The sequence below is a fragment of the Platichthys flesus genome, chromosome 4 (genome assembly GCF_949316205.1).
Source record: "Platichthys flesus chromosome 4, fPlaFle2.1, whole genome shotgun sequence".
NCBI lineage: Eukaryota > Metazoa > Chordata > Actinopteri > Pleuronectiformes > Pleuronectidae > Platichthys > Platichthys flesus.
The window spans coordinates 2,192,458-2,208,265 of NC_084948.1; the positions used below are offsets into that span (position 1 = coordinate 2,192,458).

The following is a 15,808-nucleotide window of genomic DNA, read 5'->3' on the forward strand; positions in this document are numbered from 1 at the left end:
GAGTTATGTGGTGTTGTAATCTTTATTAAAACAATCCATCTTGATTCTCTCGTGAAATCTTTCTTGAACACAACACAATCTCCATAGTAACTTGAGCAGCAAGGGGATGCCTCAAAATAAACTGGTACGCTGGATATAATGTATTCTCTTTGCACATTAAGGCTGCACAGCGGATGCCACTATGGCTTGCCATCCAGAGAATGGGAGACAATAGAATTAGACATGATTTTGCTTCCTTACTCTTCCGCCTCGATTTTGAACTGAGATGGAGGGAGTTGATTGCGGTTCACAGAAAGCCATGGTTCTGATCTTGCGCTGGAGGGGATGCTGGCATCCCATTCTCTGTGATATTCAAAGCTAATGTCTGGATTTTGAAAAGAAAATCTTTACACACACGTTTTCTCGCTACTTGGTGTATCATCATCCCCAAATCAGCATCAGAGTAGCTTACAGGCAGAGCCCTTTGTTGGCTTTCAAAACATACAATGATACACAATATGCTTTTTATCTCAGCATCGTATATTCCTTTATACTTCTTTTTCACCCCGCTTTGGCCCACGCTTCTCTCAGATGGACACGGGGGAAAATAAGAGACATGGAAATCCCACAGCTAATAACCTCTGCCACACCATAGCATCGCTCCCTGAATATCAAGCACTGATAATGAAGTCATTTGTTTGAGAGTTGCCAGGTCTCCCACCAAGGCTGGTATTCATTAGTCACACAGTGCCTCAGAAAACGGCAGCTTCCCTGTTACTCATGCAGAATATAATTAGCATTGAAGCACATTTCACCTATTTAAGAATTGTGTGACCGTATCTAGAAAAGACGATGTCTACATTTATTGCATTTACCAGTTAAAGGCTTCACAGTAATGACTGTTGATAAAACAGCTTTTACCTTTGTCTGCGAAAACATATATTTATGAGCACACTAGGTGACACAGTTGTGCTCTATGTTTGTGTTTTGTAGGATGGATTGTGTGTGTACCTGCCTGGTAAAATCAACCATGTCTCCAAGAAACTGCTACATGAATGAAATAAAGCAGCACATTATCTTGGTAGTTTCAGAGGGGAGAAGACTTTTGTAAACCACAGACGAAGCAGAACACTGACTCCCGTGACAAATTGCTTTCTTCTACCCGCCACTGACCCCCAGACCTGGGGATTCAAACTTACATGTGTACGCATCTGACAACTTTGTGGGTGTGCGCCCGTGTGGAAGTCATATCAATAATACAGCTTACCATTGACAGTGAGTGAGACCTCCTTCTCCCCGACTCCGACATGTGGGACCACAGCACGGCAAACATATTTCCCAGCATCTTCTTGTCTCACGGATTTCAGTGTCAGGAGGTTATCATTGCTAAGAACCTGCAGCAAGATGAAAAATTGTCAAAGACCAAAAACACACCTTTGCATGAGATAGCAACAAGGAAGGGCTATGGGGAAAAAATGAAGGCTGCACATTGGCCATTTAATACCTTAAAGGGCACCTCTGCTCAATTATTAAAATCCAATTTAAGGTCTGAGCTAAGCAGAGTGAAGAGATTGGCTTTGGCCTTTTATGTTGACAGAAGCAAAGGTGGAATGAGTCTGAATTTGCGCGTTTCAAATCAACAGATCTCATGAGACAAGGTTGCCAAGAGGCTGGGCTATAATGGCTTCAAAACCTTTAATGGACATTTCAAAAGAAACATGGCGATGACATAAAATAACTACTCAGAGTATCTTGTTCGAAAAGAGGTTTCATCAGAGAGAAGCAGCTTTTGATCTGTTGTGCACCACATAAATTAGTGTACTCACCACACCAGCTCCCCTCTTCATCCACACTATGGTAAGGGAGGGATTGCCCGTCCATGCACAGTTGAACACGGCATCAGCTCCCAGGTCCACTTGCAAGGACTGAGGCTCTGCAGCCATGCGAGGGCCAACTGTTGAAATAAACATTGTTAACTGTCTATGATTCACCCGTCATGAATCTTCAGCTGTGGTAGCACCAGCTTTTGGAGTTCAGTATGAAATACTGAAAAAACAGTGCAAAGAAATCCAAAATCATGCATTTGCTGGCATTACTGAAAAGCATGCAGAGCTGCTTAAGGAGCTACTCACAGTGAACATCAACGTTACGGCTGATGTTGGTGCTGCCAAGAGGGTTGGTAACCTCGCAGGAGACTGGTTCCGTAAAGAAGGAATGGTCTACAATAACCTCGTACGTGTCTCCAGAGACCTCCTTGATTATACTTCCTCCTTTGGCCCACCTGGTGTGAGGATTAGGAGGCAGGGAGAGGGGAGACAGGAAGAGATGGTAGGAAATGAAGGAGAAAGGGTAAAAGGCATTTAGACAGGTTTTCACACCTCCTTATGTCAATAGCTCTCTTTTGTGTGAATAAATCATCATTCTAGGGCAGGTTTTCGGTGCTGGCTTCAGCATATTTTTGTGGCAGCCTTCCATGCTGTGAAAAGCTCCCCGGCGATTTGGAGCAGACAGCACGTTCCTCATTACGCCAGGCAAAGAGTGCAGCGCAGGGTGCCAGCGGAGGAAAACAAATCACAGAATGACAAATGGGTAGCGCCTCCACCTTTGAAGACGTTGGTTGACACATACTGTATTATACACAACAGCTGATGTTAATAAACTGACACGGGATCACATAAAGAACATCTGTTTGTGTTTGTGAATGATGGCTCCTGTGACAGGGATACAGACACTCCCCGAGTGTTTCAGCTGTACTTTTATGATGTCACGGGCAGCGGCATCTCGCTCTACGTGATGTGGATGGCTCTATGCTGTTTCAACAGACAAGGCCCATTTATAAAAGTGAAGCACAGGCATCTGTGGATGTCTCGGATCTCTTTGGAAATTTTAGACAGTGCTGTGGAATCTACAATGCATCATGCATCTAAACGTTGCCATCCCCGACAATGGAGTTGTTGCTGCATGCTGATGTGGCAAATGAAAACAATGACAACGGAACTGGTGCCCATCTCAGTTTTATATTCCTGCCAGTACTGAGAGCAGTTTTATGGTATAGGGAACACATTTGTTTTCCTTGACTAAGCTGGCCCCATGCTTGACTGAAATGTTATCATTTAAATGAGAACAGATTACCCCATTCAGTCAGTAAGTGAAGTGAAGCAGAATTCTAATTGGGCTTCATGGGACTTTTTGGAGTTTTTTCCCCCCCTAGCAGTAGATCCTCTCAGAGCTGCGTACTTGTGTGGCAAGGACACAGCTGAGAGCTCCACAACACATGTTTCCAAAAGTCTTTCAATTAGGGCAGATTCTCCAGTAGCAGAACAAGCTCCAAACATTAGTACGGGAGAAAGTGGTTGCTACATATGGAAATATAACAAATGGGAAAACCATTATGTTAATGATGATGACTGTTAATGTTCATTGCAGGGTTTAAAAATGAATATCAATATGAATGTCTCAACTGCTGTTTATTTGACAATGGCGATAAAGATGAGGATGATATCAATTATGCTGGTGACACTTGTAGTCATCACGATGACGACAATAATGTTGATGATTAAAATAACAACAATGATAATGATTATGAGGTTGAGGATTAGAATGATGATGAGAATGATATGGATAAGAGTTTTGAGTTTTCAAAGTTCATTCTAGTTATTGGATGCCACATGGGAAAAAACTAAGAAATGTATTTCTCCTCAAGGTCCATTGAGTTGCCATCCTGGATCTTTCATTCACATCACAAAAACTTGGAATTGAACCTGCGGCCGCTGCAGGGCAAGCAAAGCCTCCTTTACGAGTATAACAATAATACTGGTGACAACTCCACATGTATCAAAATGTCACTTGTTTCCAATTACAATCGTCGTATTCATACTGTAGGAATTGTAAGGCGGTAAGCACAGATGTTCGGGCAGCCGGCTGCTCCCAAGTGGAGGATGCCGCAGCCAGGTTTGGGAGCCCCTGACAGTGTTAGAGGGAGCAGAGACAGGATTCCACCGTACACAGGGACCACGAGAGCTCTGTTGGTGAGCTGGGCCTTGTTCAAGACTCGTGTCTAAACATAGCTGGCCCAGGGTAACACAAACACCTGCATTCCCTTTTGGGAGGTTAAAAGGGCCAGAGCAAAGCGTACTCAATAGCTGAATCACTTTACACTGCCGTATCCTATTCAGTGATTTGATTCAGACAAAGGGTGTGAGTCCTGCACACTTACACACTCTGAGTGCACGATGTGTGTTTCTGTGTGTGCTCGCATTCATAAGCTAACACTGTTATACAGATAAACAGGTCCGCTGTTAATGTAAGCAGAGGATCAAGGAAATTGGGTGGGAGGAGGGGGTAGGTTTGTATTATGCAGAATGTGATTAAGGCAATAAAACAGTAACAATTAAATCAGACAAGTATCTGTGCCATCAGCAACAAGATCCACAGTAAATCAGGCCCTACAGTTATTATCAGCTTGGTTAAGCACAGCACAGTGTGGTTCCATTTCCCCTAACGTGCACACTGAAAGTGATGACTGGTGAATTCCTCTTGGAATATAAAATAAATATACAGGTTTATGCAGTTTTAACATGCAGCGGCTTGGGTATAGAGTTAAATTACAGAGCTTATTTTATGATCTGTCAAGGTATTAAAACATCTGAATTAATTTAATGTTATATTCTATTAATCTGAAAACAAAAACTATTGTCCGGTTACATGTGGATATTATATCTGAAAATGTAAGGATAGCCCCAAAAAGTTGAGAAATTGGTAATAACTCAAAACCTAAGGGGTATGCTTTACTTATTTAACACCTAAAGAATTGGTCATAACTTCCCAGGGATAGGCTGAACTTTTTGGTGATATTGCAGATTTTGGTGCCAACATTTCAGGCTGGTTTACAACTTGCTTGATTTGTATGTTTGCAGGAATGTGCACATTTATCTACAATTTATTGGTTAAGCTGTGAATTACTGAAGCTAAACATTTCAGGGGTTTGACCCGGTTACTTAGGTACTAACAGTATAAAGTAACAGTCCTGTGTTTAATTCATTTTAATCATTGCAGTCAATGAATGCACTGCAGTATGGCTGCAGCTAATTTGGGCATTACGAATGTGGTTAGGGAATAGTAGCTGTGCCCGGAAAGAGATGGTGGCTTCAAGCTTAATGTATCAATTACCTACATCTAAGAACGCAAAAATGAAGCACGAGTGAAAGAAACAATTCAGCAGAAGCAGATCTCACAGTCTGCTTGCGTGTGTGTAAATATGTTTCTGGAGAAACCAATTTTGAGCATTGGCAGGTGTCCGTCTGTCCATCTGTGGACAGATTTTCTCATTGAAATAGCAGTCATGAAACCTGTATGTATAACAAGTATGTAGTTGAGATAAAACGGGCTACTATTAGTATATGGAATATTGTATTAATATCTACTGTGCTCATGTATTAATGCAGTAATAATGATCGGAGTGTTCATGTAATATTGTAGAAATAAAAATAACACTCGTGATGTAGTAATGGTAACTTAGTGCTCAGGCAATAATTAAGTATATAAAGCGCTTTTGTTAAGGTAGCAATGACCACTGAGTACTCGCAATAAAGGTATATCAACTGAGTATACTGATGTTTTTATGTAGTATAACTACATAATACTTAAGTAATAGTTAATGAATAACTACATAATACTACATATAATGACTAATCTGTGCTCATGTAACAATCTACTAAAAACAACTGAACACTTGTGATAATGTTATACTGAGTACTGTGAATAATGAGTGCTCAGATGACAAAGTATTCAGTACTTAGGTATCCTGTGATATTGCAGCAATAATTACAAATTACTCTTAATAATGAACTAAAAACTACAGAGTACTCAGCGTATTCATATTGTATCCACAGCGCTGATAAACCAGAACTTTAACATGTAAATGGGCGTAACAGCTGGTACACAACTAGTTTACTTAATTAAATTAATTTATTAAGGGAATTTATTATTAGGATGTTTGCTGCAGTGCCATACAGAGGAGGGGGGGGGGGGGGGGTTGTGGCTCTGTGCATTGTTGCATGTGCAGGCGAGGGACCTGATTTGCTATGTTTATTATTCTTCTTCCTCTCTCTGGCGGGTTCTTGTTTGGATCTGAGAAAGCCCTCGGTGTCTTCATCAGAGGGTGGACGAGTGATTGTGATGTATACTAGTTAGCCCTCCTACCATTATAACAGTAATGAAGATGTTCCAACCCACTCGTCTTTATCTCTTGGAGTGCGTTGAATCCCTGAAAGCTGACTTCCACATCCTCTCTGATCCCTTGACCACCCCATCTGTACTGTCCCTAGAGATGGCAAAGGTTCCTGTATCTGTATCTGTGGAGCTATATCTACTCCCCACTTTCAAGTTGCATTAATTGAACCAGTGTGGCAATCAACAGCCCCCCCCCCCCCCCCCCCCCCCCCCAACACACACCACCACCAGCACCCCTCCACTATCTTGGACCAGTGTCTGGAGTGCCCCCAGACACCACTGGAGGATGGCGAAGTGGTGCAGTGCACATTGCGAATGGATGGTTCTCTTGGGGTTTGAAAAGAGGCAGAAATCTGTCTAAGAACTGTTCTGTCCTTGTGCTGTATCTGATCTGGGGGAGACAGAGTGTATTAGCACTGAATAATGGCCCCAAACTGCTTGACCAGCTTCCTGCTCTCCTCTGTGATATTGCTCTCTAGAGGGGGAATTTGTGGGGGGCTCTCCCTCGTCGAAACCTCTCAGGCAAGCATTATGGGGCCAACAGATCCCCCGTCTGCCATACCCTGAGCTCCACTGGTGCATGAGAGTCCTGACGTACTTGTATAAATTGTAGATACATCTAAATGGTAGATTATGAAACTCAAGAACGGAGAAAGTATAACCTAAAAGTATAACCTTGAAGTTTTTGAAGTTATTAGTCTTACGGATATTATTCAGTCCTATAGTGGGTTGTGTGACTGACAGGAAGCCAGACAGCAGAGAGGTGGCGAGAGCAAGGAAGGAAGACATAAATGATACAGTAGGAATGTGGTGTTTTAGTCTATCTCAGCTTCAACCTCCAATCTTTTTTCATTGTATAGTTTTCATGCTAAAAGAAAAAGTCATCTCTGCTGCCGTTGCGTCTTAGCTCCTGATACCTCGGGGAGAAGTCTGATTCCAGCATTGATCCAGACTAATAACAATGGAGGTGAAATCCCACTGCAGGCGCAATATACGTCCTGTCTCTCCTGTGAACCTACACAATCAAATACAAACCTTGTTTTCCACAATATCTCTGCCCTCCCTCCTCCCCCTTTTTTTCAAAAGGGCAAAAATCCATCAAAAAGGCAACATCTCTATTTTGCCACCTGTGAGTGTGTTGTACATCCATTTTATTTCCCAGTACCATTACAAGATTCAGAGACGGCCAATTCCCTTTGCCATTGATTTTATTCAATTTATTCTTTTTGCTCTGGTTTTTTAAAACTCCCACACAGAAAACCATCTCTTTAGTATTACACTTCTGGAGGGCCATGCAAGATTTTATGAGAATGATTAATGTCCAATTTCTTTTTTTATTGCAATTACAGATATAATAATACGAAATACTAAGAAGTGCAATTGAGAATGTGTCCATCAGTAAGGGTTGTGTAGGTAATGCAGGAGACGACAGCAGCCTTATGGATTTTGGAATCATTCAGTCGCACTCTCTTTAACCAATGCATTTGTTTAGTTTGCTGCCATTTGTTTTGCTCTAGCTTGATTTGAAACATGCCAGACTTTATTCTATTTATATTATCTGTTTTTCTGCTGCAACAAAGTTTTTCAGTATATGATTTGGTTTTCTGACTGAAGAATAAAGAGACTGACCGTGTCTATTTTCATAAACAATATAAGTTGTTTGTTGACTTGAATACAAGAGTCCAAGTATTCCATGGAGTTATATTCTCACAGGATTATTCTGCTTATGATTTAGGGCTAATGAAAATGTTTAGTGGTGCTAATATAGTGAGGTGGTGGGTTAACATTTGATTTAAATGCAGAAAACCACTGGTCTTTAAAATTAAGCAGGACATCAATCATTTTATGGATTTGCCAAAAAAACTAAAGCTTAGGTTTTACAGACTTGATCTTCCAACATGACAATAGAGTTGTTTGATAAATGAATTCAACAATTAAATGTATTTATCGAGTGCTTTTCCTGATCAGTCAAAGCACTTCACATTGAAGTCGCATCCATCCATTCACACACACGTCCCAACAGCACGATTGAAAAGGAAGAATAGCTCTATTTAACTGTCACATTCACTGACACACATGTACATAGGAACATTATATCGAGCACTGAAAACCTTCAGACATAATCTTACTTAAAACTGCTAATGATAACAACTCTTTTAAATGTATGAAGATTTTAAATATATACGATTTCTCTAATATTGCATTTTAGAAACTGCAATAACACCTCAGCCCCATCACCCCCGTCTGTCTCCCTCCTCTCATAGACATCCGTCTCAACCCTTCAGAGTACTAATGATGCCTGATAAGCTGGGACCAGATTTTTCAAGGGTAATTTTATAAAGTATTATGATTGAGTTTTTATTTTTTGAAAGAATATTTTGCCTCATGCAAGATTTTATTCTTCAGGGATGTTTCAAACCTTCCTCAGAGTCTTGATCATGTGCCAAGAGCTATTGCATTCAAATGACCACATTTTATTAACTTGAAAGTCATATTAAGATAATGTATTTAAGATAATCAAAGAATAAATTCAATAAACAAAATATAATTTAAGCACAAAATATGCTATAACCCATCCCCCACACACTCTCATACCCACACACACACTTCAGACCCCAGGGGGAACCTTTCTTTTTTACTGTAGACCACAGAACACAACCCAATCTCAGAAAAAGCTGTAATTTTGACAGCTTCATCAGATATTGTATTTCCACCTTTCTTCCAACACACTGATGGACATTTAATGTCCAAGGGAGACGATATGCAAAGCATCACATTGCTTTGCTGCAACCCACTGGAACACAAACAAGGTTTCCCCAAACGATTTTTCTGAGGTGTATAGTTTCATTAAAATGTTCAGCATGACAGTGTTGCATTGGTTTCCCCCCTCCCTCTCATCATTTCAAAGTGTGGAAAGATATAGCTGTGTGATGGCATCATAACAAGGTGTCTGGCAATGATTAATGCCATCAGTAATGAAGTGTAAAAAGTTGACTTAATGTGAAAAAGTATTAACTATCAGCAACTGATCAGAGAGGATAGCACTTTCTTTAATTTCGACATTGCTGGATCTTTCATGTTTTGCCCATTTGTGTGCGTGTATGTGTTCGTGAAACACTTGTTATCTGCTCTCACCTGTACAGTGTGACAGGAGGGTTGGCCTTTGCAGAGCAGTGGAATTTCACAGGGTTGCCCTCCTGAACAGGTTGAGGCTCCACCGAGAGATTGACGAGTGGGAGATCTGAAAAAAAAAAAAAAAAAACAGAGACACAAAGACAACCAATTACGGAACTGGCAACCTCCTCAGACATTCTGTAGTGAACTGTTAGTCTGAGACAAACACTATGTAACACATTTTCAGTTATGGGAAAAGGCTCAGAGAGAAAATGGAAAGTATATCAAATTTTGTAAAGGAGACAAAATAAACAAATTATAAGCAACTTCAAATGAAAACAGACAAATGCGAAATAAACACTCTGATTATTTTATTCAGGAGACCTACATTTCCCAAATATTTATTTTTCATTATGACCCAAAAACATTTGCATCCTTTTATGTAACTGTACAACAGATGCAGTATTGTAGGTAAATATACTCCACTTATACCACTAAGTCATTCAGAGTATGTTAAATAACACTGCAGCAGCAATTCAGCAGTTGTCACGTGTGAAGCCCCATTGTGGATTAATGCTAACATGTTTTTGTGCTGTTTTTATTTTCATATATTCATTTGCGTTGTTAAAAGGAACAAATCAAAGGGATCTTGACTTGATAAAGTGTTTCACTAAATGGCAATTTGCAAAACAGTGAATAGTCCAAACTGCAATCCACCGCAAATAAAAACAACAAACCTCCTCTGCTATACAGCGCAATTAAAACAGTTCTTAGAATAACAAACATGCAGATTATGCAAAAGTGATAAACAACTTAATTTATCCTAATTGACAAAGGTGGGATTCTTTTTGAAGTTACATGTTTATTTCCTTATCAATGCTGTCCCATGTGAAACAAGTCTCAGGGAGTGAATTTCAAGCAGGTGAAGCTATTTGTCAGGATTTCTGAGGAGACAGTATATCATCAGATGCATCACTAAGTTCAAGTGGATGCAGTGAACAATTCATACCCGTATACATTTAAATTGCTCTTGAACTGAAAAGGAAATATTATTGATATATTCATCGGAGTGCATTTTTCCTTTGCATTTCAACTTCCTTTGGTCTTGCAATAATATTAGTGTACTATGTCATATTTACACACTAGTGCAATAGTGTTTGCTTGGCCTGAGGTGAAGCTGGTTGCAGAAATGGACCGAATCGCATGTCTACATCACGCCAAATTGGGCCTTTAACAATTCACCTGCCAAGTGTGATGTTGATTAGATAAATACCATAACGCATAATACCTAAGATATAAAACTGAAAAAACAAAAACGACTTTCTCCTGTCTTATCCAATGCAGTTACATGCCACAAGCTTAGCAGGGTTTCTGAGAAGCCACTTCGACAGAGATTTGTGCTACCTGACATACTGGGAAGCCATCATGGATTGTGAGACTTGTCACAAGAGGAAAGAGCTGGTCCTGTGTTTTGATGCCTGCGCCACCATCTGTTTCAAAGGTGTGCAAAGTCTATGTGCTTTGTGTTCAGTAATACGAATCCACTAACCAGGGACAGTGTTTGGATGCGGATGTGAAGAGCAGCAGTGGGCACAGAAATCCACACAGAATTCAAGAGGCACACAAACAGCGCTGTAGTGATGCCAAATGACACTGTGTATAGTTATGAAGAGGGAATCTGGGGGAGCTGGAAAGAGGGGGGTGGGGGGTGGGGGGGCGGTTCGAAGTGTCTGAAAACTGCCTTTTACCTGTAGCTGTGCAGATGCTCTGGGCTGGCCCAGAGAGGGGGGTTGGGGGTGGAGGGACTGGGGTGCGGGATTCCAGGTGCCGAATGGCTGCCTATACACACCATATCCCCCTTCAGCAAACTCATTTCCCTCCAGGACAGTGCCCCCCCCCCCCCAACTCTGCCAACCACTCTGCCACCTTCAAATCCGTGAGCTCCACCTGTGCCAGTTCTCCCCAGGCCAGGAAAGAAAACAACAACATTGTGGATCCTGGAAGACTGAGGTCCGCTGTGAGCCAGCGAGTCTCTCCAGATACCGAGCGGCCAACTGCTTGTGTGTGTGTGTCTGTGCGTTTGCATTTGTAAGTTGGGTTATGTGTGCATATGAAAGGCCAAGCGGGTGTGTGTCATAATAAAACAGTAGTAAACAATATTATGCCTTGAGCAGCAGTGTTAGCTGCCCAGTTGGTGTTTCTTAGCATTGCAAGCAGTTAATTGCGTGGATCAAAATGTGGGCAGAGGGAACCTCAGGGGCAAAATGACAGATGTGGCAGTGGTGGAGTATGGGATAAAATCCAGCGAGAAGCAGAACAGCAAAGAGAGGTAGACATAAAAAGAACAGTGAGGGAGATCTTGAGGTGGTGTCTGCATTATTAGCCACAGTCATATAATTCAAAGGCCTTTTTCAGTAAAGGCATTTCTACACTGTACTTTTCTATAATGCCCCCTTTTTTGTCCTCTGGTCTTGCTGCCAAGAGACTTCCAGAGACACAAATTCCCATAAATGTCAATCAGGCGACTAATTAAAGTTCTTTTAAATGATTGAGACATAAAAACTGACCCTTCCTTAAAGACCAGAGCTCCTCTCAGCAAGAGGTGGTGTCATGGGGACTTTACAGCTGCTTCTAAGTCAGGATGTGTTGGAATACTCTATCTCCCCGAAGAGCTGCAAGCAAAGACAGCCACGGGAGCAACAACTGTCAAACGTCTGCCAGCGACGGCCTCAGGGTGTGAAGCTTGGGACTGTCACTTCTCTGACTTTTGACCTTCCAGATATGACAGACATCTACTTAATAAAGAAGTCCATTTGCGACTGTGATGTATAAATGCATGAGTTGCTGAGCGATTGCATTTGAGGCAACTTGCGACGGCACATCAATATGCAGGAGTGTTAATTTCTCAGATTCGTCAGGAGAGTAGAAGCAAAGGGGAGAGAAGGGGAGGTAACGATGGATAGGTGGATGGAGGAAAAGGGGACGGTAAGACTGATTAGTGCCTCGATGAAAACAACACAATGAATGGGTATGGGGATTGGGTTGTGTTATATTTGCCCGACAGTTTTTGATCGGTTAGTTCAAAGTAGAGAGCAGATGGTGTTTTTGGAACAATCTTCCAACTTCTCACTGTTTCCGGGAGACAGTGCCAACATAAATAGTTTCTTCCCTTTCTTAAAGCTCAATTTCCAATCTCTCCGGGTCACAGTAGACAGCTGTTCTCCAGTAGGACCAGCCCCAAACTCCAGGAGTGACGGCTCCCTCTGTAGGATGGGGAAGCTGTTAGTGGGCCATCAGCTTGTGGCTTATGGCCTCAGCAATATGGGCAAACTGTCACATGGCTAGTAGAGTTGAATACTTCAGGGAAAAACAGACTGACAACCTGTGGTTCAACATATTGATCATGAGATATTTATAAGAATTTACTCAATCTAATGAAGGCAGATGCTCTGCTAATCTTGAAGCAGCTGACTTTTGAAAGCATGCAGAGCCATGTGTAGTACATCTGGGAGTGTCTGGATGTGTTCGTGAGCATCAAAGTTTTGCAACAGATGCAATCACACGATAGTTGTCAAAGCTCAGTTTAGAACATCCGATGGATCTTCGGGGCATAGGAAGTGTCTCCATCTCATCGTCATCCGCTTATCCGGGGTCGGGTCGCGGGGGGAGCAGCTCAAGCAGGGGGCCCCAGACTTCCCTTTCCCGGGCCACATTGACCAGCTCTGACGGGGGGATCCCGAGGCGTTCCCAGGCCAGTGTTGAGATATAATCTCTCCACCTAGTCCTGGGTCTTCCCCGAGGTCTCCTCCCCACTGGACGTGCCTGAAACACCTCCCAAGGGAGGCGCCCAGTGGGCATCCTTACCAGATGCCCGAACCACCTCAGCTGACTCCTTTCTAAGTAAAGGAGCAGCGGCTCTAATCCGAGTCCCTCACGGATGACTGAGCTTCTCACCCTATCCCTAAGGGAGACGCCAGCCACCCTTCTGAGAAAACTCATCTCGGCCGCTTGTACCCGCGATCTCGTCCTTTCGGTCATCACCCAGCCCTCATGACCATAGGTGAGGATAGGAACGAAGATCGACCGGTAGATCGAGAGCTTTGCCTTGCGGCTCAGCTCTCTTTTCGTTACAACGGTGCGGTAAAGCGAACGCAATACCGCCCCCGCTGCTCCGATTCTCCGGCCAATCTCACGCTCCATAGTACCCTCACTCGCGAACAAGACCCCGAGGTACTTGAACTCCTTCACTTGGGCTAAGGACTCATTTCCTACCCGGAGTAAGCAATCCATCGGTTTCCTGCTAAGAGTCATGGCCTCAGATTTAGCGGTGCTGATCCTCATCCCAGCCGCTTCACACTCGGCCGCCAGCCGATCCAGTGAGTGCTGAAGGTCACAAGCCGATGATCCAATGAGGACCACATCATCCGCAAAAAGCAGTGACGAGATCCTCAGACCACCGAACTGCAACCCCTCCCCACCACGACTACGCCTCGATATCCTGTCCATGTATATCACAAACAGGATTGGTGACAAGGCGCAGCCCTGGCGGAGACCAGCACCCACTGAGAACGAAACTGACTGGCTGCCGAGGACCCGAACACAGCTCTCGCTTTGGGAGTAGAGAGATTGGATGGCCCTGAGGAGAGACCCCCTTACCCCATACTCCCGCAGCACCTCCCACAGTTTCTCCCGGGGGACCCGGTCATACGCCTTCTCCAGATCCACAAAACACAAGTGGACCGGATGGGCATACTCCCAGGCCCCCTCCAGGATCCTTGCGAGAGTGAAGAGCTGGTCCGTAGTTCCACGTCCGGGGCGAAAACCGCATTGTTCCTCTTCAATCTGAGGTTCGACGATCGGCCGAACCCTCCTTTCCAGCACCTTGGAGTAGACTTTACCAGGGAGGCTGAGGAGTGTGATACCCCGATAATTGGTACACACTCTCTGGTCCCCCTTTTTGAACAGGGGAACCACCACCCCGGTTTGCCACTCCTTTGGCACTGTACCCGACTCCCACGCGATGTTGAATAGGCGTGTCAACCATGACAGCCCCTCAACACCCAGAGCCTTTAGCATTTCTGGCTGGATCTCATCAATCCCTGGGGCTTTGCCACTGCGGAGATGCTTGACTACCTCAGTGACCTCCACCAGGGAAATTGACGACGAAACACCATCAACCTCGAGCTCTGCCTCCAACATAGAGGGCGTGTTATTCGGATTCAGGAGTTCCTCAAAGTGTTCCTTCCAACGTCCGACGACCTCCTCAGTTGAGGTCAACAGAGTCCCATCCTTACTGTACACAGCTTGGATGGTTCCCCGTTTCCCCCTCCTGAGGTGCCGGATAGTCTTCCAGAAACACTTTGGTGCCGACCGAAAGTCCTTCTCCATGACCTCTCCGAACTTCTCCCACACCCGCTGCTTAGCCTCCGACACGGCAGCAGCTGCAGCCCTTCGGGCCTGTCGGTACCCTGCAACCGAGTCAGGAGTCCTCCAGGATATCATATCCCGGAAGGCCTCCTTCTTCAATCGGACGGCTTCCCTGACCACCGGTGTCCACCACGGTGTCCGAGGGTTACCGCCCCTTGAGGAACCTAAGACCCTGAGGCCACAGCTAGCCGCCGCAGCTTCAGCAATGGAGGCTTTGAACACTGCCCACTCCGGCTCAATGTCCCCAACCTCCACAGGAATGCCAGAAAAACTCCGCCGGAGGTGTGAGTTGAAGATACCTAGGACGGGGGCCTCCTCCAGACGTTCCCAGTTCACCCGCACTACTCGTTTGGGCTTACCAGGTCTATCCGGAAATTTCCCCCATTCCCTGATCCAACTCACAACCAGATGGTGGTCGGTTGACAGTTCCGCCCCTCTCTTTACCCGAGTGTCCAAAACATGCATAGGAAGTGTGATATTTAGAAATCATGTCTTAATATATAAGATCATAAGATAACTCTGCAAAGCAGCATCATTACAGCCTGCTCTTTCCCTCTCACTTTCAAATGCTGTATCTGTTGAATTGCTATTATCTGCTTGATTAAGCAGGGAGAGCATGAAGCTGAGCCAGCATCCAAAAACAAATCCTCCCCAATTGCACATCTGCATGTTCTTTATTAATTAGTCTCAACAAATGGCATTCGTTTTCCCCCCACATGGCTCAGCTTGTTTGCAATGCAAACACAGAGGAAAAGCTCGGCTTTGCGCATCCCCAGCGCTTTCATTTCCCACCATTTGTGAAAGGAGCCTTTTCACATGTGGGGCAATGCTCTGCAGATATGCAGCTGGACGCGAGAATATTTTAACTTATGATGAGTGGGATTCAGCGCGTCATGGAACTGCAGCATCAGAATCATATTTCACTGCAGTGGTTGTATGCCGGGGGGATTTAGGAGAGTGTAGTGATTAAAGTCCAAAGGGTGTAATGCAAGTTGCTTGAGAAAAAAAAGCATCAGGGAGTAGCCACCTCTCTGCTATCAAATAATTACAGCCAGCT

At 43.8% G+C, this 15,808-nt stretch overlaps 1 protein-coding gene across 1 annotated transcript in view; it reads right to left on the reverse strand.

Annotated features, from left to right (window-relative positions):
- Window positions 1-15,808, reverse strand: part of kirrel3b (kirre like nephrin family adhesion molecule 3b) — a 166,070-nt gene that overhangs the window by 20,681 nt on the left and 129,581 nt on the right. Inside the window, exons 6-9 of the mRNA XM_062386827.1 lie at window positions 9,346-9,451; window positions 2,112-2,260; window positions 1,806-1,933; window positions 1,247-1,373 (exon numbers count right to left, since the gene is read on the reverse strand). Coding sequence (XP_062242811.1) covers window positions 1,247-1,373; window positions 1,806-1,933; window positions 2,112-2,260; window positions 9,346-9,451 — 510 coding nt within the window. The remainder of the gene's footprint in view (window positions 1-1,246; window positions 1,374-1,805; window positions 1,934-2,111; window positions 2,261-9,345; window positions 9,452-15,808) is intronic.